At 37.8% G+C, this 27,455-nt stretch overlaps 2 protein-coding genes across 2 annotated transcripts in view; both read left to right on the top strand.

The window, feature by feature from the left end:
- Nucleotides 1-17,645, top strand: part of LOC140169303 (uncharacterized) — a 30,279-nt gene extending 12,634 nt beyond the window's left edge. The window contains exons 2-3 of the mRNA XM_072192561.1: nt 15,039-15,860; nt 16,846-17,645. Coding sequence (XP_072048662.1) covers nt 15,638-15,860; nt 16,846-17,645 — 1,023 coding nt within the window. The 5' untranslated portion in view covers nt 15,039-15,637. The remainder of the gene's footprint in view (nt 1-15,038; nt 15,861-16,845) is intronic.
- LOC140169304 (mitogen-activated protein kinase kinase kinase 20-like) lies at nt 15,058-15,606 on the top strand. The gene has a single exon (XM_072192562.1). It carries the CDS (start codon nt 15,058-15,060, stop codon nt 15,604-15,606), a length of 549 nt encoding a protein of 182 aa, XP_072048663.1.
- Nucleotides 17,646-27,455: the final 9,810 nt, after the last annotated feature.

Below are 27,455 nucleotides of genomic sequence, written 5' to 3'. Positions count from 1 at the left end.
TTGACGGTAGTAGCAATTAGGTATGGTGTCAATCGCCATAGTATATTATGTCACCTGTTCAGTGATACATAAGTGATCGCTCTCAGCTAGCATCCCGCTAATATTTTACCCTTTATGTTGACGGTAGTAGCAATTAGGTATGGTGTCAATCGCCATAGTATATATTATGTCACCTGTTCAGTGATACATAAGTGATCACTCTCAGCTAGCATCCCGCTAATATTTTACCCTTTATGTTGACGGTAGTAGCAACCAGGTATGGTGTCAATCGCCATAGTATATTATGTCACCTGTTCAGTGATACATAAGTGATCGCTCTCAGCTAGCATCCCGCTAATATTTTACCCTTTATGTTGACGGTAGTAGCAATTAGGTATGGTGTCAATCGCCATAGTATATTATGTCACCTGTTCAGTGATACATAAGTGATCGCTCTCAGCTAGCATCCCGCTAATATTTTACCCTTTATGTTGACGGTAGTAGCAACCAGGTATGGTGTCAATCGCCATAGTATATTATGTCACCTGTTCAGTGATACATAAGTGATCGCTCGCAGCTAGCATCCCGCTAATATTTTACCCTTTATGTTGACGGTATAGTAGCAATTAGGTATGGTGTCAATCGCCATAATATATTATGTCACCTGTTCAGTGATACATAAGTGATCGCTTTCAGCTAGCATCCCGCTAATATTTTACCCTTTATGTTGACGGTAGTAGCAATTAGGTATGGTGTCAATCGCCATAGTATATTATGTCACCTGTTCAGTGATACATAAGTGATCGCTCACAGCTAGCATCCCGCTAATATTTTACCCTTTATGTTGACGGTATAGTAGCAATTAGGTATGGTGTCAATCGCCATAGTATCTTATGTCACCTGTTCAGTGATACATAAGTGATCGCTCTCAGCTAGCATCCCGCTAATATTTTACCCTTTATGTTGATGGTAGTAGCAACCAGGTATGGTGTCAATCGCCATAATATATTATGTCACCTGTTCAGTGATACATAAGTGATCGCTCGAAGCTAGCATCCCGCTAATATTTTACCCTTTATGTTGACGGTAGTAGCAATTAGGTATGGTGTCAATCGCCATAGTATATTATGTCACCTGTTCAGTGATACATAAGTGATCGCTCTCAGCTAGCATCCCGCTAATATTTTACCCTTTATGTTGACGGTAGTAGCAATTAGGTATGGTGTCAATCGCCATAATATATTATGTCACCTGTTCAGTGATACATAAGTGATCGATCTCAGCTAGCATCCCGCTAATATTTTACCCTTTATGTTGACGGTAGTAGCAACCAGGTATGGTGTCAATCGCCATAGTATATTATGTCACCTGTTCAGTGATACATAAGTGATCACTCTCAGCTAGCATCCCGCTAATATTTTACCCTTTATGTTGACGGTATAGTAGCAATTAGGTATGGTGTCAATCGCCATAGTATATATTATGTCACCTGTTCAGTGATACATAAGTGATCGCTCTCAGCTAGCATCCCGCTAATATTTTACCCTTTATGTTGACGGTAGTAGCAACCAGGTATGGTGTCAATCGCCATAGTATATTATGTCACCTGTTCAGTGATACATAAGTGATCACTCTCAGCTAGCATCCCGCTAATATTTTACCCTTTATGTTGACGGTAGTAGCAACCAGGTATGGTGTCAATCGCCATAGTATATTATGTCACCTGTTCAGTGATACATAAGTGATAACTCTCAGCTAGCATCCCGCTAATATTTTACCCTTTATGTTGACGGTATAGTAGCAATTAGGTATGGTGTCAATCGCCATAGTATATATTATGTCACCTGTTCAGTGATACATAAGTGATCGCTCTCAGCTAGCATCCCGCTAATATTTTACCCTTTATGTTGACGGTAGTAGCAACCAGGTATGGTGTCAATCGCCATAGTATATATTATGTCACCTGTTCAGTGATACATAAGTGATCGCTCTCAGCTAGCATCCCGCTAATATTTTACCCTTTATGTTGACGGTATAGTAGCAATTAGGTATGGTGTCAATCGCCATAATATATTATGTCACCTGTTCAGTGATACATAAGTGATCGCTCGCAGCTAGCATCCCGCTAATATTTTACCCTTTATGTTGACGGTAGTAGCAATTAGGTATGGTGTCAATCGCCATAGTATATTATGTCACCTGTTCAGTGATACATAAGTGATCGCTCTCAGCTAGCATCCCGCTAATATTTTACCCTTTATGTTGACGGTAGTAGCAACCAGGTATGGTGTCAATCGCCATAGTATATATTATGTCACCTGTTCAGTGATACATAAGTGATCGCTCTCAGCTAGCATCCCGCTAATATTTTACCCTTTATGTTGACGGTAGTAGCAATTAGGTATGGTGTCAATCGCCATAGTATATTATGTCACCTGTTCAGTGATACATAAGTGATCGCTCTCAGCTAGCATCCCGCTAATATTTTACCCTTTATGTTGATGGTAGTAGCAACCAGGTATGGTGTCAATCGCCATAGTATATTATGTCACCTGTTCAGTGATACATAAGTGATCGCTCTCAGCTAGCATCCCGCTAATATTTTACCCTTTATGTTGACGGTAGTAGCAACCAGGTATGGTGTCAATCGCCATAGTATATTATGTCACCTGTTCAGTGATACATAAGTGATCGATCTCAGCTAGTATCCCGCTAATATTTTACCCTTTATGTTGACGGTAGTAGCAACCAGGTATGGTGTCAATCGCCATAGTATATTATGTCACCTGTTCAGTGATACATAAGTGATCGCTCTCAGCTAGCATCCGCTAATATTTTACCCTTTATGTTGACGGTAGTAGCAACCAGGTATGGTGTCAATCGCCATAGTATATATTATGTCACCTGTTCAGTGATACATAAGTGATCGCTCTCAGCTAGCATCCCGCTAATATTTTACCCTTTATGTTGACGGTAGTAGCAATTAGGTATGGTGTCAATCGCCATAGTATATTATGTCACCTGTTCAGTGATACATAAGTGATCGCTCTCAGCTAGCATCCCGCTAATATTTTACCCTTTATGTTGATGGTAGTAGCAACCAGGTATGGTGTCAATCGCCATAGTATATTATGTCACCTGTTCAGTGATACATAAGTGATCGCTCTCAGCTAGCATCCCGCTAATATTTTACCCTTTATGTTGACGGTAGTAGCAACCAGGTATGGTGTCAATCGCCATAGTATATTATGTCACCTGTTCAGTGATACATAAGTGATCGATCTCAGCTAGTATCCCGCTAATATTTTACCCTTTATGTTGACGGTAGTAGCAACCAGGTATGGTGTCAATCGCCATAGTATATTATGTCACCTGTTCAGTGATACATAAGTGATCGCTCTCAGCTAGCATCCCGCTAATATTTTACCCTTTATGTTGACGGTAGTAGCAATTAGGTATGGTGTCAATCGCCATAGTATATTATGTCACCTGTTCAGTGATACATAAGTGATCGCTCTCAGCTAGCATCCCGCTAATATTTTACCCTTTATGTTGACGGTAGTAGCAACCAGGTATGGTGTCAATCGCCATAGTATATTATGTCACCTGTTCAGTGATACATAAGTGATCGATCTCAGCTAGTATCCCGCTAATATTTTACCCTTTATGTTGACGGTAGTAGCAACCAGGTATGGTGTCAATCGCCATAGTATATTATGTCACCTGTTCAGTGATACATAAGTGATCGCTCTCAGCTAGCATCCCGCTAATATTTTACCCTTTATGTTGACGGTAGTAGCAATTAGGTATGGTGTCAATCGCCATAGTATATATTATGTCACCTGTTCAGTGATACATAAGTGATCGCTCGCAGCTAGCATCCCGCTAATATTTTACCCTTTATGTTGACGGTATAGTAGCAATTAGGTATGGTGTCAATCGCCATAATATATTATGTCACCTGTTCAGTGATACATAAGTGATCGCTCTCAGCTAGCATCCCGCTAATATTTTACCCTTTATGTTGACGGTAGTAGCAATTAGGTATGGTGTCAATCGCCATAGTATATATTATGTCACCTGTTCAGTGATACATAAGTGATCGCTCGCAGCTAGCATCCCGCTAATATTTTACCCTTTATGTTGACGGTATAGTAGCAATTAGGTATGGTGTCAATCGCCATAATATATTATGTCACCTGTTCAGTGATACATAAGTGATCGCTCTCAGCTAGCATCCCGCTAATATTTTACCCTTTATGTTGACGGTATAGTAGCAATTAGGTATGGTGTCAATCGCCATAGTATATTATGTCACCTGTTCAGTGATACATAAGTGATCGCTCTCAGCTAGCATCCCGCTAATATTTTACCCTTTATGTTGACGGTAGTAGCAACCAGGTATGGTGTCAATCGCCATAGTATATATTATGTCACCTGTTCAGTGATACATAAGTGATCGCTCTCAGCTAGCATCCCGCTAATATTTTACCCTTTATGTTGACGGTAGTAGCAATTAGGTATGGTGTCAATCGCCATAGTATATATTATGTCACCTGTTCAGTGATACATAAGTGATCGCTCTCAGCTAGCATCCCGCTAATATTTTACCCTTTATGTTGACGGTATAGTAGCAATTAGGTATGGTGTCAATCGCCATAGTATATATTATGTCACCTGTTCAGTGATACATAAGTGATCGCTCTCAGCTAGCATCCCGCTAATATTTTACCCTTTATGTTGACGGTAGTAGCAACCAGGTATGGTGTCAATCGCCATAGTATATATTATGTCACCTGTTCAGTGATACATAAGTGATCACTCTCAGCTAGCATCCCGCTAATATTTTACCCTTTATGTTGACGGTAGTAGCAACCAGGTATGGTGTCAATCGCCATAGTATATTATGTCACCTGTTCAGTGATACATAAGTGATCGCTCTCAGCTAGCATCCCGCTAATATTTTACCCTTTATGTTGACGGTAGTAGCAACCAGGTATGGTGTCAATCGCCATAGTATATATTATGTCACCTGTTCAGTGATACATAAGTGATCGCTCGCAGCTAGCATCCCGCTAATATTTTACCCTTTATGTTGACGGTATAGTAGCAATTAGGTATGGTGTCAATCGCCATAGTATATATTATGTCACCTGTTCAGTGATACATAAGTGATCGCTCTCAGCTAGCATCCCGCTAATATTTTACCCTTTATGTTGACGGTATAGTAGCAACCAGGTATGGTGTCAATCGCCATAGTATATTATGTCACCTGTTCAGTGATACATAAGTGATCACTCTCAGCTAGCATCCCGCTAATATTTTACCCTTTATGTTGACGGTAGTAGCAACCAGGTATGGTGTCAATCGCCATAGTATATTATGTCACCTGTTCAGCGATACATAAGTGATCGCTCTCAGCTAGCATCCCGCTAATATTTTACCCTTTATGTTGACGGTAGTAGCAACCAGGTATGGTGTCAATCGCCATAGTATATTATGTCACCTGTTCAGTGATACATAAGTGATCACTCACAGCTAGCATCCCGCTAATATTTTACCCTTTATGTTGACGGTAGTAGCAATTAGGTATGGTGTCAATCGCCATAGTATATTATGTCACCTGTTCAGTGATACATAAGTGATCGCTCGAAGCTAGCATCCGCTAATATTTTACCCTTTATGTTGACGGTAGTAGCAACCAGGTATGGTGTCAATCGCCATAGTATATTATGTCACCTGTTCAGTGATACATAAGTGATCGCTCTCAGCTAGCATCCCGCTAATATTTTACCCTTTATGTTGACGGTAGTAGCAATTAGGTATGGTGTCAATCGCCATAGTATATTATGTCACCTGTTCAGTGATACATAAGTGATCACTCTCAGCTAGCATCCCGCTAATATTTTACCCTTTATGTTGACGGTAGTAGCAACCAGGTATGGTGTCAATCGCCATAGTATATATTATGTCACCTGTTCAGTGATACATAAGTGATCGCTCGCAGCTAGCATCCCGCTAATATTTTACCCTTTATGTTGACGGTAGTAGCAATCAGGTATGGTATCAATCGCCATAGTATATATGTCACCTGTTCAGTGATACATAAGTGATCACTCTCAGCTAGCATCCCGCTAATATTTTACCCTTTATGTTGACAGTAGTAGCAACCAGGTATGGTGTCAATCGCCATAGTATATTATGTCACCTGTTCAGTGATACATAAGTGATCGCTCTCAGCTAGCATCCCGCTAATATTTTACCCTTTATGTTGACGGTAGTAGCAATTAGGTATGGTATCAATCGCCATAGTATATTATGTCACCTGTTCAGTGATACATAAGTGATCGCTCTCAGCTAGCATCCCGCTAATATTTTACCCTTTATGTTGACGGTAGTAGCAATTAGGTATGGTGTCAATCGCCATAGTATATTATGTCACCTGTTCAGTGATACATAAGTGATCGCTCGAAGCTAGCATCCCGCTAATATTTTACCCTTTATGTTGACAGTAGTAGCAACCAGGTATGGTGTCAATCGCCATAGTATATTATGTCACCTGTTCAGTGATACATAAGTGATCGCTCTCAGCTAGCATCCCGCTAATATTTTACCCTTTATGTTGACGGTAGTAGCAATTAGGTATGGTATCAATCGCCATAGTATATTATGTCACCTGTTCAGTGATACATAAGTGATCGCTCGAAGCTAGCATCCCGCTAATATTTTACCCTTTATGTTGACGGTAGTAGCAATCAGGTATGGTGTCAATCGCCATAGTATATTATGTCACCTGTTCAGTGATACATAAGTGATCGCTCGAAGCTAGCATCCCGCTAATATTTTACCCTTTATGTTGACGGTAGTAGCAATTAGGTATGGTATCAATCGCCATAGTATATTATGTCACCTGTTCAGTGATACATAAGTGATCGCTCTCAGCTAGCATCCCGCTAATATTTTACCCTTTATGTTGACGGTAGTAGCAACCAGGTATGGTGTCAATCGCCATAGTATATTATGTCACCTGTTCAGTGATACATAAGTGATCGCTCTCAGCTAGCATCCCGCTAATATTTTACCCTTTATGTTGACGGTATAGTAGCAATTAGGTATGGTGTCAATCGCCATAGTATATTATGTCACCTGTTCAGTGATACATAAGTGATCGCTCTCAGCTAGCATCCCGCTAATATTTTACCCTTTATGTTGACGGTAGTAGCAATTAGGTATGGTATCAATCGCCATAGTATATTATGTCACCTGTTCAGTGATACATAAGTGATCGCTCTCAGCTAGCATCCCGCTAATATTTTACCCTTTATGTTGACGGTAGTAGCAATTAGGTATGGTATCAATCGCCATAGTATATTATGTCACCTGTTCAGTGATACATAAGTGATCGCTCTCAGCTAGCATCCCGCTAATATTTTACCCTTTATGTTGACGGTAGTAGCAATTAGGTATGGTGTCAATCGCCATAGTATATTATGTCACCTGTTCAGTGATACATAAGTGATCACTCTCAGCTAGCATCCCGCTAATATTTTACCCTTTATGTTGACGGTAGTAGCAATTAGGTATGGTGTCAATCGCCATAGTATATTATGTCACCTGTTCAGTGATACATAAGTGATCGCTCTCAGCTAGCATCCCGCTAATATTTTACCCTTTATGTTGACGGTAGTAGCAATTAGGTATGGTGTCAATCGCCATAGTATATTATGTCACCTGTTCAGTGATACATAAGTGATCGCTCGAAGCTAGCATCCCGCTAATATTTTACCCTTTATGTTGACGGTAGTAGCAACCAGGTATGGTGTCAATCGCCATAGTATATTATGTCACCTGTTCAGTGATACATAAGTGATCGCTCTCAGCTAGCATCCCGCTAATATTTTACCCTTTATGTTGACGGTAGTAGCAATTAGGTATGGTGTCAATCGCCATAGTATATTATGTCACCTGTTCAGTGATACATAAGTGATCACTCTCAGCTAGCATCCCGCTAATATTTTACCCTTTATGTTGACGGTAGTAGCAATTAGGTATGGTGTCAATCGCCATAGTATATTATGTCACCTGTTCAGTGATACATAAGTGATCGCTCTCAGCTAGCATCCCGCGAATATTTTACCCTTTATGTTGACGGTAGTAGCAATTAGGTATGGTATCAATCGCCATAGTATATTATGTCACCTGTTCAGTGATACATAAGTGATCGCTCTCAGCTAGCATCCCGCTAATATTTTACCCTTTATGTTGACGGTAGTAGCAATTAGGTATGGTGTCAATCGCCATAGTATATTATGTCACCTGTTCAGTGATACATAAGTGATCGCTCGAAGCTAGCATCCCGCTAATATTTTTGGGTAAATTTGCAGACAGCACTGTAATGCATAATGTATTAAGTCATTCAGGTGGTAGAGTTGACTATATAATACACTCATTTCATTATGAACCATCCAAACATGTTCTATCTCCCACTCTTTTTCAGGACCCCGTTCAGGACACACAATGTGCCCCAGAAAAAAATAACCGGTTGAATTAATTTGAACACAAGATGAGAAATATGCATGAGAATAAAAAGAAATAGCTCATTTCATTTTTGCATATGCAAATTTTATTGGAATCGATTTACTGGGACACAAATTGAAGCAAATCAAAAATCGTTCAGCTGAAGTTATTTCTGGCTTTGGATTTATACATCAATAAAGGTCCTTGACCGATCGACAGCCTCTTCCCCCATTTTTCTTCATTGAAATTGAGATTTTGGTACAGAAGAAAGCTCATATTTTTCTCATTATCCCAGTGAAATTTTTCGTTTAATGGTGTGAACAAAAACGTATTGATTTGTGGCAAAGTGTACATACTGTCCTATGGGGCGTTGTTATACATGTTATTGCTTCTTATATCAAACCAAAACTGCTGGAGCAAATACAACTCAAAATTTTGAAACATATTGTTTTAATGGAATATATAGGCCTCAATCAAATTAAATGGTGTGAACAAAAATATAGTGATTTGTGGTAATTACGCTGACTGGAAGTGTACTCGTATTGTATAATCCTGTGGGGCATTGTTATACACATTTTTACATTATCAAAACCGCTGGAGCAATACAGCTCAAAACTTGGAAACATATTGTTTTAATGGTTGAGGCCTCAATCAGCTTCAATCTAAGATATAAAACAGAACATGAAAACTTGGACCACACCTCTTTATCGGGCTCTTTATGTATAACTTTTTATATTATATAACTTAAAAGTAAACATTTACATGTCATCTTCTATTTATAGCCTATATATTGTTACTGACCCGTATCTTCATTCCATCTACAGCCCACATATGGAATGAACTCCCACCTCGCATTCCAGGAATTGTGAAATGGGCCAGCTTCAAAAAGAAGGTTAACAGCTATCTAGGTGCCAACTCATCAACTTTTCCGCAATGATAAAAGCTGATATAATACATTCCAAAAAGTCTAGCGCATTAGGGTTGCACAATAGTAATCAATTTTCCTATAGACCCATGGAGCTATTAAAGATGGAGAGGCAATAGATTATGTAACGCATTGTTCACTTGTGCCGATTTGAAATCTAACAAGCTATTCATCGAAAGGTACCTTTTGTTTGGGACAAAGGGCTTCCACCATTAAATCGGTAAGCTGACCCGACAGTGTATTAACGCTTTACCTAGCAGGCTACTGTCAATAAGTGATCAAACGAAAGTCGCGTGAAAGCGCTTACTGGAACGAAAAGTACCCTTTGTTGTCATACCACCCAAGGGTGTGATTGAGTAGCCGTAAGCAAAAAAGGCACACATTAGCCGCTGATGCAGTTCGTTGTCACCCCACTGACTGTAGGTGCTTCATTTAAATAAATTGAATGCGCTTGCTGAATGGTTACACATCAAGGCTGCCATGTCTGCATGTCTAGTACTGTATAATGGTAATAGCTACATATACATGTAACATATAATAAGTATACCGGTATAGGCCTATATAAAAGTTGTTTCACAAATTGATATTTTATTTTATTTTAAGAAGGAGAATGTCATAAACAGTGCCGTACTGAAGGGGGCAGCTCTTTTGTGAGAGGTCTTGGGAGGGATGAGGGAGGAAGAGGTGGAGGAGGGACATGAAGAATGAGAGGGGGCTGGAGGAAGAGAGAAAGAGGGAAAAAAAGTATGAGGGGATGGAGAAGGGAAGGGAGATAAGAAGAGGGATTGATACTTTAGCAAGGAAAGAATAAGTACAGAGAAAGGAAAAGAAAGGAATGACAAATAAATGTAGGCCTTATAATAATTATTATAGAAACTAAACACAGCCCCCCCCCCATAGGCCTAACACTAACAGCACTATAGGCAGCCATTCGATGATGTCAATGCCTTTATGCGTTACGTATTTAAAACGCCCAGTCAGATGTATTTTACATCTGCCAAGCACAAGTCACCCAATTTCGAAAATTGGACGTTGAATGTACACTCTCATGAATATTGATTGGCAACATTTTCCAATATGTCAGCGCTCAAATCGGACACAATAGAACAATAGACCATTCAGTGCGCTGTATAGACCATTTGACATCATTGTTTATTAACAAAGGCGAGTGACTGGTCTATCGATATGCTTGAACGAACCACTACACTGTTCAATGGCTTTCTTGTACTATATGAAATGTGGTGAGCGATTTAAAATGCACATGCCCTAAGCATACTACGATGCGTATCCACACTGCAGGGCAAAGAACAATGGAAATGGCCATAATGTGCGCGCATACTGACAGGCAATGACGTCACATGTCAAGTGGTCTATACTTTGTGTACAAAATGGGCTCTATTGAAATGGCTCTACCTTATGAAGCAACTCAATTTTTAAAAGTGAGATTTTGTAAAAGACAAAAAAACAAGCAAGTTAACAAACAAAGAGAAATATATTGGTGACAATTGAATTTCCGAGCTACTGGACCGTGAAAACTATAAAGTTTATTCACCTCATTTTTAGAATAGCACCACTCATGATTTTACCTAGAATAGACGATAACCGATTGAGAAATACCATATGAAAAAGTTTAGCCACAATATGAGCAGAGTGGTAGCATGAAGAGCAATTTTGTTTACTGCACGACCTTTTCAACTTTCTTGTATTCAGCAAGCATAGGAAAACTCATTGTGTTCCCCATAGTTAACTCATTATAGCTGATCGATTTCAATTGTTTGGAATTCCCCTGCACATCGAAAAAATGAGTTTTGGTAATATGTATCATTATTAATATTTTGGATGAAAAACCATGGCCATTTCTTCTAAACCAATCATAACAAGGTTTATAGCTACGGAAACCTGAAAGCATGAATATTCATGTTCCGTCTGTGGAAAAAATAAACAGGGACATGCTAATTAGCTGTGTGCGTTTAACAGACGAGCCCCTCCGAATCGTGTGACAATTTGGCTACTTTCCCATTGAAAATCCAATGTTTTAGCCAACAGCAGCTGATAGGTGTATCCCATCATCATGCTCTGCAGTACCATACCGTAAACGTTCGCCTAATGGCGCACCTGGGCTCCTTTGCCTTGGGGTAAATTTCATGTACAAATAGAGAGCTCCCTCCTCTAAAAATCCCAACAAGAATTAAAGGTACGTGCCCTTATTTGCTGGTGGGATTTTAAATGGAGAGCACTTTTAGTTTGTGTCTAAAATTCCAGTTATGTCAAGGGAGCCCATAGCGCCATTAGGCGAACGTTTACGGTAGTAGAACTGCACATGCCATAGAAAGTGTACACAAAATCACTCACTTCAACTTTCAATTACTCGCTTATATAAGGGGAGCTTAGACTTTTGTTTGAAAAAATATGATCTCTAAAGTATTGTGAAACTATCCATAGCTCTCAATATCTAAGCGGCTCTTGTTTATATTTTGTATACATTTGCTATGGAGCAAGCAGATAGACTGCAATGCATGATGGGATACTCTCTTTAGCTGCTGTGGCCAAGATTTAGAATTTTTAATGAAATATCGTGGGTTTTTTTGTTGTGAGGAATTTTTGAAGTAAGGTTTTCAAATAGGCTTTTAACTCTCATATCCGAGCATGGAGCAAAAGTTTTTTGCACCGCAAAAACACACACTGATCAACAAGACAGAACAGCCGGTGGGAAATCAACAGTTGAATTGCCGTATATAAGAAGTGTGTAAACTAGTAATTAGGCATGATGCACAAAAGTTTTTCATAATGATTAAAAATCTGAATAAAAACCCATAATCTGTTTCTATCTTGGCAAATGCTTAGATTCAAGCCTACATTTAATACCTGGCATAAATTTTTCACACAATCTGCCAAATTTTGTTGGTTTTGGGGGCGCCCGATAGACAGTGACATTTGACCATTCTAATTATATATGTTTTGAACATGTTTGCACATGAACTAGTTGTTTACAGTGTGAAGAATCTACAACATGCTCATCTATCAGAGCACAGTTCTTTAACCCCAATACATTTGTGCATTCATGGAATGACCTTTGAAAATGTGAGTACAAAAACTCATACTCTGCAACTTAAGGTCAAATTTTGCACTATGATTGTTTAATTGAGGTTATTGATAATATGCCACTGGAATGAGGCCATTGTGGTCCATAGTGATTGCAGTAGCAACAGGGCCGTGACCTTTGCACACCTAATCCTTCAACCAAACAAAACGACCACTGACCAATCATGTAATCACTAATTGGTTTATGTGCTTCACTGCTAACTGATTGTGACCAAAAATATTAGAACACAGCTCAGTATCTTTGTGGTGACTATCTCTGATAAAAAACATTAATTAACGAATTTCAATTCTGCCCCGGTTCTGCTTAGCAGAGAAAGGAATAAATTCGAAAGACATGATTGTGTTGAAGGTCAGAAGTGTATTTGCAACCCAAGTTGCCAACCCCGCGATATGGTAGCCCAATTAGGCGACTTTTAACTCGTGGTTCACCGTTGTTGGGCAGTTTAAAGCAATAATGTACGATTTAGGCCTACATCATTTTGTTAGTGTTTACCCAAAATGCTGAATGAAATAATATTTATTGTAATATGCCTAACTGCTGGGAAGGGTTCCTAGCAAAGTAAAGTGAAAGAAACCCCAATGGCTATTTTGTCCGTTTAAAATAGAGTTCTATGGCCGATTTAAAGTCATAATTATGACGTAATTTTGTTATTTATTAATTACTATTTTTAGCAGAATTAATAACATAAAAATGGGCTGTGCCCGTTTCATGAAGAATAACGATCGATCTTACCCTTGATTTAACAGGCCTGTCAATTTCTTGGAATTGTTGATATGAAAGGAGGGTATGATTTTTTTGTATTAGTTTAAGTATTTCCTAGCCTCTCTTAGCCACAGGGTTGGCTACAAAAGACACAAAGTATACCTTTGGATAAACTGGCATGAGTGCGCTGACCCCAGGTTTTCAACATTTCAGGATTGTTTCAGAGGATTCTGGGATTGTTTGTGGACGGAGGTCGGGTGAAAAACGAAATTACGTTTACATGACTTTGTCGAAATTTGTCGTGTGACAAGAATGAGTGTATAGATGACTGGGGGGGGTGGGGGGTGGGGAAGCTTACTTATTTGTATCTTCTATACTATCCATCATATACCCTAGGCCCTGCATAACAAAATTCAACAATATTCAATATCCAAAGCAATATCCTCACTACAATAGGCCCCCAAAACAGAACTCCCACCCACATAATCGCAAATTGACACGAAAGCTTCATTCCATGAAGCATTTCTCTCGTATTTGATCATCATATCCCGTCCAGCTCACATTGGGTGCCCCATTCCTTTTTTAAAGGAGTTTTTATTAATATGTGTAAGTGTAACAGGAATCTCAATATAAAAACACAGCAGATCGTGACGAGAGCCCTCAAGAGATATTATTTGGTGATGTAAAATCTACACAGACCTCAAGATGTCAGATTTTATCATTTTCCAACAGTTTTAATACTAAATAACATAATATAACTTCACTATGAGTGACCGTTCTCAAGTTGACATTTTTCAATTAATGTGCTATCTACTGTAGATATCACATGTAGAAGGTCATGGAGGAACTGAAAAGGATCAAATTAAAATCAATTTGTATTGAAAATGATGATCCCCATATGTATGTAATGTTTCAACATGAAATTAATTTGGTAATTCATGCAAACAAACATAAAGGCCAATAGAGCTCATGACATGAACCCCTGGATCAGGTAAACTTACCTTGTGTGTGTGTGTGTGGGGGGGTAGGCTAAGCTTATGATTTCACCAACATGACCAAAGACCCATGTATTTCAAAACTTATAATAATTCACACGTTGTGGTCCTGCTTGTGTGGCTGTCTGACTGCCTGTCATAAGTTTAGCTGCCACCCCCCCCCCACAACCCCACACACACATGCCATACATGATCCAGGTAGTTTTAGAACAGTGCCACCATCTCCAATTTGGCTGCCTGTTGTTTGCAAAAGTTGACCATCAGGCATAGATTATTCTAGGAGCATGTGCCAGGTATCAGCATTAATTACATGGTATAAAGCTTTAAACGCAGCTGAAAATGCCAAAATGCAGTCGCAAAATGTATATATTAGCAAATCACCATAACGAATGGCAACATACGTATGCGGAAGTTAGAGCTATATCAATAATAACAAAGTTATGTGCCCAAAGATTTGTCTTTGGCATGTCGCTTTTTCACCAAAAATATCAAATTTGAGAAAAACACTCTAAAATTAATAAGAAACATTAGTCTTCCAAAATAAAATATAGATTCACACTCAGTGGCCTGGCCAATGACATTACCTGGTGCTGTGATTTGGGGGTATATTGGGTATATTGTATCTTAGTTCACCCCTATGCCAGCCCTTAACCATTTTAACAGAAACAAAGTTGTACATGTCTATTATGTTCAAGTAATGTGCTGCTTTTGACCACTATCACTCAGTATCTTATGATGATTTGCAAACTTTTCAAATTTGCTATTATTTATCAGTCATGTCTCAAAAATAACAAAATGCACTTTACTTTCCTTTCAGAAATACATTTGAGTTCCATATGGGTGCAAATTTGACCTATCATGAGCGCCTAGGTAGCGGAGCCAGTGGGGAAGTCTTTAGGGTCACTTGGAAATCCAAAGAATTTGGAACAATAGAAGCAGCTGCAAAAAAGATTAGATTAGATGAAGAACCTACAGCTCAGCAAAAAAGTGAGATTGAATTCCTCAAAAGACTAGATCACAAGAATATTGTCAAGTATTATGATACAGTTCTAGAGAAGAAGCATGTTGTTATTGTAACTGAGTATGCTGCCAAAGGATCACTCTATGATTATCTCAAAGATAAAGACAAACTTCCAGAACATCTTCTTCACCGATGGATCTTTCACTTAGCTCGCGGAGTTAACTACCTCAAGGAAAATGATGTGGCACATCGCGATTTGAAATCACCCAATTGCATTTTAACAGCAGATAATGTTTTAAAGATTTGTGACTTTGGTATCGCAAAAGATCTAACTAGTACCAAAACAACAGAAAGTGCCAAAGGAAGTATAAGATGGATTGCGCCAGAGCTTTTGACCGATTTTGCAACTGTCCCCGAAAGGTGATATATTTGCTTTTGGAGTCATTGTTTGGGAAATGGTATCATGTGAAGTTCCATACAAAGGAATGCGGAATGAGTTTGTGATGTACCAAGTTATGATGAAAGGCCTTCGACCAAAGATTCCTGATGATTGCCCCCAATTTTTGAGAGAGCTGATAGAGAGATGCTGGCATCAAGATCGCACCCAGAGACCAGAGAGCAAGGAAATAGTGAAATCTGTGTACCATGAATACAAGCAATATCTCACAGAAGCTGATGGTAAATATACTTCCACTTCCATATAAACATTTCATATATTTATGTTTCAACAATTTTCAAGTCATTGTCCCTTCTGAGATAATCTTTTAGCCTGGTATGTAAATAGGTCAACAAAAAACTTGTTGTGTCACCTTTAAACGAAAATTTTGTTAGGGTTGTTGCTCGTTTGTTGTTGTTGTTGTTGTTTGTTTGTTTGTTTGTTTTGTTTTTCTTCTTTTTCCGAATACCAAGTTAGCCATTTTAAAACTACAATGAAAGGTCATGTATTTTCTAACCTGCTAAAATAAAGTAAATCACATTAATGGCTGTATTCGCTATTCCGGTTGGTTTTTACCATACATCTGATTAATTATTTGATCAGCTTTTGACATTTAGATAAAGAATTGCTGGTTTTGACTTTTGTTTTGGGCACACTTATAGTTTTAAGTAATGATAACAACATGTGTCAAAATGGTGGATATGTTACGTACAATATCTGGTTGAAATATATTATCGATTATACGTCATCATACATTCGTTAGAACTTAAACATTACTCAAAATAGAATGGGACTAGATTATGTAGATATGTTACATCAAATATTTTACGTCCAATAAAAAGTCTGTAGGATCGCTTAATAACCTAAGATACTCAAAAGTGAAACATATATACTGGATTCGTTGTGGATGGTCACATATAAACATTAACACATACATAGTCATATTTCTTCATGTTTGTTTGCATTGAATTGATGAGCATTCTGATTTCATTCATGCATCCAGTCATCCATTCAAATAAAATTCACAAAATATAACAAAAATATTATATTATTTCCATTATCTTTCCACATTTTGTTTGCAAATATTCACATAATACACATTTATTTATGTATTGAATTAATGATCATTCTGACTTCATTTATGCATCCATCCAGTCATTCATTAATTAAAAATCACAAATGTAAAAAAAACCAACTTATTATTCCCATTATTTTTCCACATTTCAGGGCTGGAGTGGAAGTTAAAACATAAGATTGGCTCAAAGGGAGAATTGTGTTTTGTGGCTAGTGATCATCTGGCTATTTGTGGAAATGACAGTGTAGAGGTACATCATGTGAGCAGGGAAGAGACACATCTACTGTACACACTCAGATCTGATGAGTGGGGACATTATGTGTGGCCATGTGGTGCAGCAGTGAGTGAGTCTGTACCTGATGGTATATTGGTAGTATGCCAGAATAAATCTTATGTGTATCAGTTCCCAATGCATGAATCATCAAACCATGTAGAGAAATATCAGATTCATAATGGGAATGGGAATCCACTGTGTATTGCAGCTAATGCCAATACAGCTGTGATAGGTTTAGTTGGATATGCATTGATGGTTTGTAATTTGCCAGGGTTCACACAGCAAAGGATTGTATCCATTAGTTTCACTCCATATCATCTTAGTATCAGTACAGAATACCTGGTGGTAATGGGATGGGATAAGATAGTAATCAAAGCATTGTGTGATGTAGGTCAGGATCTGTGTAGTATACAACCACCTGATAGTTGTATATTCAAAGCTGTATCCTATAGGAACGATGCAAGGCAATTATATGCCACATGTCATCATATGGGGGATGGGAAGTGGCATGTGTACAAATACATATGGCATGGAAATGGCACACCTAGCTATCACAACACTGGATGTGTCATTGAGGATGTGGGTGATGTGCCTTTTAGAGGGTTGTCTGTCACATCAGATGGGATACTTGCAGTGAGTAACTACCAGGGAGAGACCAGAATATTCAGTTTAGAATAATTAAGACCCAAAGCAGTTAGTTTCAAAGCTCACACAGACATAAAAAAATATGTTAACATGCTTCTATGCTTTAGATCCTTTACTTCCAAATATTACAGCAAAATGTAATATTTTCTATCAACCATACTTACTTCACAAGCACCACTGTCCATTGGAAGGTCAATTAACTGCTTTTCTTCCTTTCTCACATTGAGAATCAAATAAAAACCTCTAATAGCTTAGAAACAAACTTATTATTATTATTATTTTGTTCCAATAGACACCACTGAAAACAGGAAGTATTTTGATTTTTGAATACTGCAGGCATTTTAAATAAACTTTTCTGTGACTTTAAAACTTTATTAATAAAAAATAAAATCCCAACCTACCTACCCTATGTTTTTGTTTCGCCATTCAGACACATTTGTGCCTTATTGTTAACATTTCCCTTTCTTGCATTGAGAATCAAATAAAAATCTCTGTAGAGATCTCAATTGCTTAGAACAAAGTTATTATTATTATTATTATCAAATTCAAGTATCATCAATTAAGATACTTGGTTGCAAAGTTGTGAGCTAGTTTTTACAATGCCAATCGTCATATGTATTTTCTTGTTTCACACGAACTATTTGCGAAAGAAAGTTTTTGTACACAGCATCCCTATTAACTTAAAGACAGTGGGATTAGGCCTGTATATATGTCAGTAATTCATGAAGTCCTATTGAACACAGAGATAGGGAAGATATCATGTCTCACCATTTGTGGACTCTAACTTGGGGGGGGGGGGGAGGAAGCCATGGGTGGTGGTCTTTGATTTTGGTTGGGTATCCATGCTTATGAAGAAAAATGCAAAACAAGTTATGATTACCACCATTACTACCACTATAGACCTTTTTCTCACACGTCACCAATCAATCGATATTGGGGTCCAGCATTCGAGTCATTAGCATTAGCACCCAAACGCAAATAGGCCTGGCGCGCGATCAACTTTTGCGCCACGCTAGGCGTCCTGCGCGGAATTGCCAGCTCGCAGTACGCGTTTAGTTCGCCACGGTGTAAAAAGTAAACAAAATTGTGAAACATAACAAAGATTGAATTTTAAATAGCATCGCCGTTTTTCCGTATCTTTTGTATTTTATGACATCAAAACAAACTGGAACAAAGGTAACTAGTAATAGTAGTATACAGTTCCCGTTTTAACAACTATTTATGGAAGCTAAAGTGAAATATGACAAAACAGAGGAGAAAATACGCAGTATTTGGTGATTTTACACCGTGGACACGTGAGAAACGCACGTGTTGTTTGTTTACATCTCAGACCCCAATATCGATTAGGTGACGTCATCAGAAAAAGGTCTATACAGAATAAATTCAAATTCATTGCTTGTACATATTGTAGTTCCATGGCATCAAATATGTATTGATGGAATTGTACCGAATTGCATAAAACAGAGCCACGCTTTATTTAGTAAGGGTTCTGCATGTGGTATTTGGTATAGACTCACTCACTGCTACACCACGTCGCTACACACCATGTCGCCACACACATCTAGATGGAAAATACCATGAAGATCTCATCAATTCTATTCCTAAATTGGGTAAAAATGACAAATTTGTAAATACCTCATTCACTGGCTTTCAGTCAGAGTGTTATTAATGAAGAGCAGAATGGATTTAGAAAGAACTGAGCTTGTCTCTAATATTTTCCAAAAGATGATTTGCTTCTTTTTATAGATGCTAAAAAGGCATTCACCCTGCTGACAGAGATGGTTTTGTTGTACAAAAATATATCCAACTAGATTTCGCAGTTCTCGGGTCGGGCGTTTCTCGTGATAGGCCTGTTTCTAATTACCCAAACCCGTTACCCATATACCTACCCTGACTTTTTAAACTACTATGAAATGCGTCTCTCAATGATCAAGACCCAACTTGATACAACTTAATCAACTCTGTTTGTTTTATAGGTGTGATGCTTACTTCGGTAGTTCGGTAGGCCTACCCATAATCTGGAAACCCATCATTCACCTCTTCCAAGCCCTGCCCTGTTACCACATTTAGAGAAACCGAAATTAGTATCTGGACGTGGATATAGGCCGTTACTAAAGTAATGAAATCAATCGCGAGAAACGTGAACGCAAAAACGGTTATAGGCCTTACCACAACGGATAATTTTTATGTTAACCATTCTGGAGGATTCCGGAAATAGTCATGTTCTGCTGAAATAGGCCTATATGCACGTGTTTGGTGTGTGCACGTGTTCGGTATTGAAATAAAGAATTGAAAATAAGGCCTATAATTATTGGTCCGATGAGATGCACCTGTTAGTCACACTGTAATGCTTTTCCGATGCGCGCACTGTACTCCGCGCACACTCCCGTTGATACTCCGCGATAGCGCACCGCGAGCACGCGATAGTGCACCGCGTGAACGCGAACCGCGCGGACGCGAACGCGATAGCGCGCGGACGCGAACGGACACGGACGGACACGCCGTTATTAGTATTAAGATATTTGAGGATTCTAATTCTAAAAGGGGGTTAAATCACATTGAGTGTTTTCTGAGATAAATGGCAAGCAAAGAAGGTGCATGTAGTTCCAATGCAAGTAGATGGTTTTGATCATGCAGTTTCAATGCTCTACCACATTATTTCAATATATGAAACTTGCACAGAGGGTGTAAATACCCCTTGTAGCAGTTAACTGATACTGGCTCTGTTTTCATGATTTTGTGACTTAAAGCCATATTATAACATTTCTGTAAAAATAGATTAGTATTTATTTTCCATAAAATGTTAGCTTATACTGTAAGATATGTCCTCTTTCAATTTGAGCCGAACAAGTCAGGTAAAGCATAGAAAATTGGAATTTACTACTAGCACCCATGCATGTTACTCCCACGGTTGTAATACGGTATGATCCTCAGGATGTGTGTGTGTGTGTATCCCGCACGCCGTGTACATACTGTGCATATAGTCCTAAACCTTAAACATCATTTTCCAAGACGCGGAAGTAAACCAAATTGGTGTCGGGTGACCTTTGACATTCTTTTGTGGCGAGTGACATGGTCTTTCAATTCACGCCGAGTGTCCTTGACAGGCTTGACTATGCTTCAGTGGTCTTGAAAGAATTCAAAAGATAACCTCTGCCCCAATAATCCCAAGCTATTGTCTGAAACTGCACCTCGGAAGATGTATGGTAAGAACTCAGTCCTCAAATGGTAGTCATATAACGACCAAAAGATAAGTGACTGACTATCATTGAGGACTGAGTTCCGCAGTCTACTGTGCATACGTGTCCGACTAATATTTCCATTGTAATGATAAAACGCCGGTTCCATCGTTTTATTCAAAATCTCGGATTTTGACAAAACTACAGCACTAAAGTCTTGATTTTTGCAGAGTATCTTTATTGACTAAAGTACATTACAATCATGTAAAAACCAGAATTTAACATTTTTTGAGGGCGTTCTCCTCAGCAAATGTTATAATATGGCTTTAACTCCCTCCGAACTAGCATCCTCAATTGTTAAGGTTGGTCTCAACCTTGAATTATGGAAACCTAGCATTGAGCCTCATAATTGTTATTAAATTGTTAATATAAAGTTGAAAAAGTATACATTTTTACAGAATGGCAAAGACTTGATGAATCCAACTAACTGTGATGTCAAATTTTGGAAAATGCTCAGTTTTGGAGAAAATTAAAAAAAAAAACATTTTCTTTGACCCACACTTTTCAAGTTGGACAATGTAACATAACAATTTTTAAATAAATTTTTTTTTATTAATCTTTAAAAACTAGATATCAATATCCAAGACAAGTTTTTCATTTTTTTTTTTAATTTTGACCATTTTTTGATTACGGTGAAGGACACCAGTTCAAATTCTTTGTTTGGAGCCACTGCCAATCAATAATTTCACACATAACCTCTATGGATGTAGAATAATTGATGTAACATGTCCTGGTTATTTAATCTATTCCCATTATATTTCCAGTAATTTTTAACTAATGAATGTTAGATAATATAACGTAATATATTATCGATTTTACACCATCAAACATTCGTTAGAAGTTAAACATTACTGGAAACAGAATGGGAATAGATTAAATAATAAAGACATGTTACATCAAACATTCTATATGTCCAATATTCAGAGTCTGTATGACCCTTAAGACCTTTTGTGATGTAACTCATAAAATGTTTGATGATGTAAAATCGATAATATATTTCCACCAGATATTTGACGTAACATATTATCCATTTTACATCATCAAACATTCGTTAGAAGGTAAACATTACTGGAAATAGAATGGGAATAGATAAAATAGCAAAGACATGTTACATCAAACATTCTATGTCCAATTATTAGAGCCTGTATGGCCCTTAAGACCTATGTGATGTAATTTGTATAATACTGTGATGTTATTTATAAATGCCTCACTGACTGGCTTTCAGTCATAGTGTTATTGAAACAAAATGGGTTTAGACTAGAGTCCGAAGTTTTCCGGAAAACGGAAGAAAATCACAGAATCGGAGGAAAATGACATTTTTGTATGATGTGACAAAAATTGTTAAAAGATAAGAGAAACAAATGTTAAAAACAATCATGAGTTGTGTATGTCAATTGTTATGATAAAATTACTGTTTAATAATACCGAAATAAAGGTTTATTACCAAGGCATGAGCCCCCTATATCCTTCCAAATATCGTAATAGTCGGCCTATTATCCTGAGAATATTCCAATCAGGGCATATTGATCGCGATATTGAACACTTTATTGTGACATTAATATCATTGTTTATACATTAAGCTTTATTCATGACACGGATTTACAAATTTTACAACACAGATTACAACACGGAAAATGGGTTTTAGAAAACAGTAAACTTCGGACTCTAGTTTAGACAGAACCGAGCGGGTCAGCAATATTTTTATATATTTTCCTCTATTGTACAAAGCATGAGTATGTATAAAAAAGATGATTTGTTTGTTTCAGTGTGTATATATACATTTATACTGTAATGTTATTTTTGAAATGCTTCACTAACTAGCCTGAAGAACATCAGTGTGATTTTGAAAGAACTGAGCTTGTCTCCAATATTTTCCAAAACAATTACACATGTAAAAGAGATGATTTGCTTATTTTGTACATGCTAACAAGGTTTTTTTGCTTCACTTGTAATTTAAAGTAAATCTATGTCTGCTTTTAGCACTGAGCTCAGTATGTCAATACTAAAAAATGTAACACAAGGACTTTAACCCTATCAGCAGGTCTGGTTGTGACATTGAAACAGATAAAAAACACACTTGTTAATAAAAATAATTGTATGTGATAGAATTCGTATTGAAAACAGGTTTCATCCATTTTATGATATCTAAGCTAAACCAAGTTACTGTTAACCTCTGATGAGCACGTACTATCGTGATGCATATGGTGCAAAGTACATAAATTTCCACTCAGCAACAGCAGATAGCCTCAGCAGCCAATCAGAGACAAGTGCCGCAGTTAATATGCAATGTACGCTTAAAATACCCTTTTGTCAAAAGTTTACAGGAAAAGATTTTAGGCAATGTGAACTTTTACACCTAATTTACTTATTTCATGCCAAATTTCAGCTAATATGTTGTTTTACTTCTTTCTTTTTTTGCTTGATCTAATTGATTTAAGTTTTAATGTTAACTTTCTGCAGCTACAAGTAAATCTCTTTTGGTCCCTGTATTTCCATGATGATTTTAATCAAAATTATTGTTTTAGTTAAACTGGTTTTTATTTTCTCAAAGCTCTACATGGTTAAATCCCTGTAAAATCAGCCATTTGCGATGCAATTAAGCCCCCACATTTTTTATGTACTCCCCAAAAAACCAAACAAACAAAAAGATGTAACAATTTCTATATACTACATATGTATTGGGCTGTTCCAGTTGAAACCTATACTCCCTATGGAAGACATGATTTTAATCTTCAAATTTCAAATGGTTTACCTGAATGGGTGACTCTATTTGAAATCTTCACCCCCTGTATGGGAGATTAAGGTCATGTCTTCCATAGGGGGTGTATATATTTCAACTGGAATAACCCAATTCATCCCCTGAATCAGCCATTTTTCCCGTCAAATGTGCCAATTTTTTCATCCCCCCAAAAAATCTTTTTTCGCCCCATCATTGGACCCTGGTGATATGTCTTGCTTATAATGTGATGCAGTAAGTGCTCAAAATAACCAAAATCTTCAAGAAACATGCTCTTATGTTTGGAATCTGAGGCCCTCATCAATTTTGAAAACTTTGTTACACTGGTCCACATTTTGTGACACTTTGTAAAACTCTGCTTATCCATACTAGGTAATGCCATGGATGATGTAGATTAACTTTGTATAGCATGATATGCTTTTCAGCTCTTTTCCTAATTTCCTGAAATATCCTCCTATTCCACCTTAAATAAGTGCCCCCTGAAAATGACTGATTTATGGTGCTAATTACGGCAATTATGGTATACAGTAAGCAAACCTACAATGTAGGACTGAAAATAAGTGTACATATTTTATCACAAAAGCAAATGTGTACAAATTGTATCATACCACCAAGGGGCCTGTTTACACTATGAATAAGTCACAATTTGATTTCTAAAATATAAGTTATGTGCAAATCATTGTATGAATAAGTTGTGTACAAATCATATCATAAAAGCAAATGTGTATGAATTGTATCATACAGGGTGAGTCAAAAAAAGTGCAATAGAGCAAAGAATCGATATTTATGTAAGAACCACGTTGAATTTTCCAATTATTGAAGGTTTCTATAAATGCCACACTCAAAAGTCACCTGTTGTGAAAAAATGAAGTCAATCACATCTACCGTTTAATTTTTATGAGTCCTTTTGCTGCGATACCCAATTTCATTATTTGTCCACGAGGTACCATGTATTTTGAATGAGAGCACACAATGCACAATAAAGGCACCAGCTCTGAAACTGACTTTAACTTAAATAAGGTTGATTTTGCGTTATTTTAATTTCTTTTTCTGTTCAAACAAACTTTCTAACATTACTTTAAGTCCTTCATACCTCACTCGACTCCAACTCCAGTTTTTTAATCCCAATATGTCCAACTTACTGGATATTTATAATTCACTCCACTTCAATTTGCGCGCATTTTATTTCGACATTTGAAAAAATGTGTATGTTTTTGATAGAGAATAAACATCTTTAAAGTAAAGGTAAAATGAAAATAACAACAAATAATGTTTCTTTTCCTTAAACAAGACCAAGTACAATAACAATTTGGGTGCTCCATTTTATTTCAATGCCAATGAGATTAAGAAAATAGCAGTCGTTCCAAATCTACCTTACACAGAGTGGGCTGACATTCAAATTTTAGATGTTTCTTGGATAAACATTAAAATTGGGTATCGCTATAAAATGTGTCATAAAAACAAAACGGTAAATGCTAATTCCTAGGTTTTTTCACACAAGGTCACTAATAAATATATCATTAAAAAAATGTTTTAAAACCTAAGAGGTTCAAATCAGTTCTTAAATAAAAATGGATTCTTTTCTCTATTGCACTTTTTTTGACTCACCCTGTAAAACCAAGGAGCCTGTTTACACTATGAATAAGTCACAAGTTGATTTTTGAAATATAAGTTGTATACTGTATACAAATCATATCATAAAACCAAATGTGTATGAATTGTATCATACAACCAAGGGACCTGTCTACACTATTAATAAGTCACAAGTTGATTTATGAATAAGTTTTGTACGAATCATGTCATAAAAGCAAATGTGTGTGAATTGTATCATACAACCAAGGGGTTTGTTCACACTATGAAATAAGTATATTTGATAAGGACTGTAATATGAAGTTATTCATCAGCAACGCATGAATCACAGGTGCATCATTTAGTTGAATTGAATTCAACTTAGTCATGTTCATATTTTGAGTTACATAAATTTTCCCTACTCCTAGATCCTACCGTGTGTCCATACCTAGCTTATTATACTCCTTGTGCTATGCCGGCAAGTTCCACCAAGCATTCACTTCTGGTCAGCGTAAACACTGGCTACCATTTCCAAATTGCGATATCTTGACTCATATGTATAACAGAATTGTATCATACATTATTGAACTGAATTTGATAGCAAATACAGATCCAACTAGAAACCACAGTTGTGTTTGACCAAACACGAATATCTATGCCCGTGACCACACCTAACCCCCTTCCCCTATTCACAAACGAAAACTTGATGAGCACCATGTGAAAGCACTTGTTTTAAGCTTTCATTTGATATACATGTAATGCTCATAACACTGGACTGGCCCACACTCTCTCTAATAGTAATACCCTACCAAGCCTTCACTCTCTTTTATACCCCCATCAGACCATCACTCTCTCTAAAACACCACCAGACTGGACCACACACTTTCTTATACCCCATCAGACCCTCACTCTCTCTTATACTCCACCAGACCATCACTCTCTCTGAAACACCACAAGACTGGACCACACTCTCTCTAATACCCCCAGACCCTCACTCTCTCTTATACTCCACCAGACCCTCACTCTCTCTTATACTCCATCAGACACTCGCTCGCTCTAAAACATCACCAGACTGATCCATACTCTCTCTAATACCCCACCAAGCCTTCACTCTCTCCTATACTCACTATACACTCACTCTCTCTAGAACACCATCAGACTGGCCCACACTCTCTCTAATACCCTACCAAGCCTTCACTCTCTCTTATACCCCATCAGACCATCAATCTCTCTAAAACACCACCAGACTAGCACAAACTCTCTCTTATACCCTACCAAGCCTTCACTCTCTCTTATACCCCATCAGACCCTCTCTCTAAAACACCACCAGCCTGGACCACACTCTCTCTAATTATACTCCACTCCTTAACCAACCACACCCCTTGTCCCATCATGATAACATTTTGAGGTGGTCCAAGGAGCCAAAATCAAAATGCCTACACATTCCCTTTTCAGGGAGTTTTTGTCAAGTGATGAGTTTCCTTGACGTACGATTCAGACCTTTATCATTGCAAACAAAGGTAGCTAACAAAATACTACCTATTGCGCCAAACTGTGTTAATATGTCGTATCTAGTTTGCTTTTTAGAGCCTTTAGACTTTGACCTCTGGGGATGCGGCTAACATAGAATACATCTAGCGTCATGGGTCATCATTGTACCAAGTACGAACCCTGAGGGCGCTGTAGTTCCTGAGCTAGAGCTGTTTGAAATTTTACACATATTGCCCCCTGTAGCCCATGACCTTTGACCTCTGGGGTCGATGTTACTGCAGAAAATATTTAAGGGTCATGGGCCATCGTTGTACCAAGTATGAACCCTGAGGGCGCTATAGTTCTTGAGCTAGAGCTGTTTGAAATTTTACACATATTTCCCCCTGTAGCCCATGACCTTTGACCTCTGGGGTCGGGGGTACCCTAGGAAATTTTTAGAGGTCATGGGCCATCATTATACCAAGTATGGACCCCGAGGCTACTTTAGTTATTGAGCTAGAGGAGTGCAAAGCAGTGGTCTTAAGGAGAAGGAGGAGAAGAAGGCGAAGGCGAAGACGAAGGAGAAGACTAAACACAACAAATACAATATCTATGCCCTGTTGCACGGGCATAGATAAATTGCGATATCTTGACTCATATGTATAACAGAATTGTATCATACATTATTGAACTGAATTTGATAGCAAATACCGATGCTTGTGGTATCTTGACTCATATGTATGAGAATTGTATCATATACTATTGAGCTGAATTTGTATAAAAGAATAATTGTATCATACAGACTGTATCAAAATAATTGGTACCCAT

This window comes from Amphiura filiformis, chromosome 14, assembly GCF_039555335.1.
Source record: "Amphiura filiformis chromosome 14, Afil_fr2py, whole genome shotgun sequence".
NCBI classification, from domain to species: Eukaryota; Metazoa; Echinodermata; class Ophiuroidea; order Amphilepidida; family Amphiuridae; genus Amphiura; species Amphiura filiformis.
This window is presented reverse-complemented; position numbering and strand designations above follow the sequence as displayed.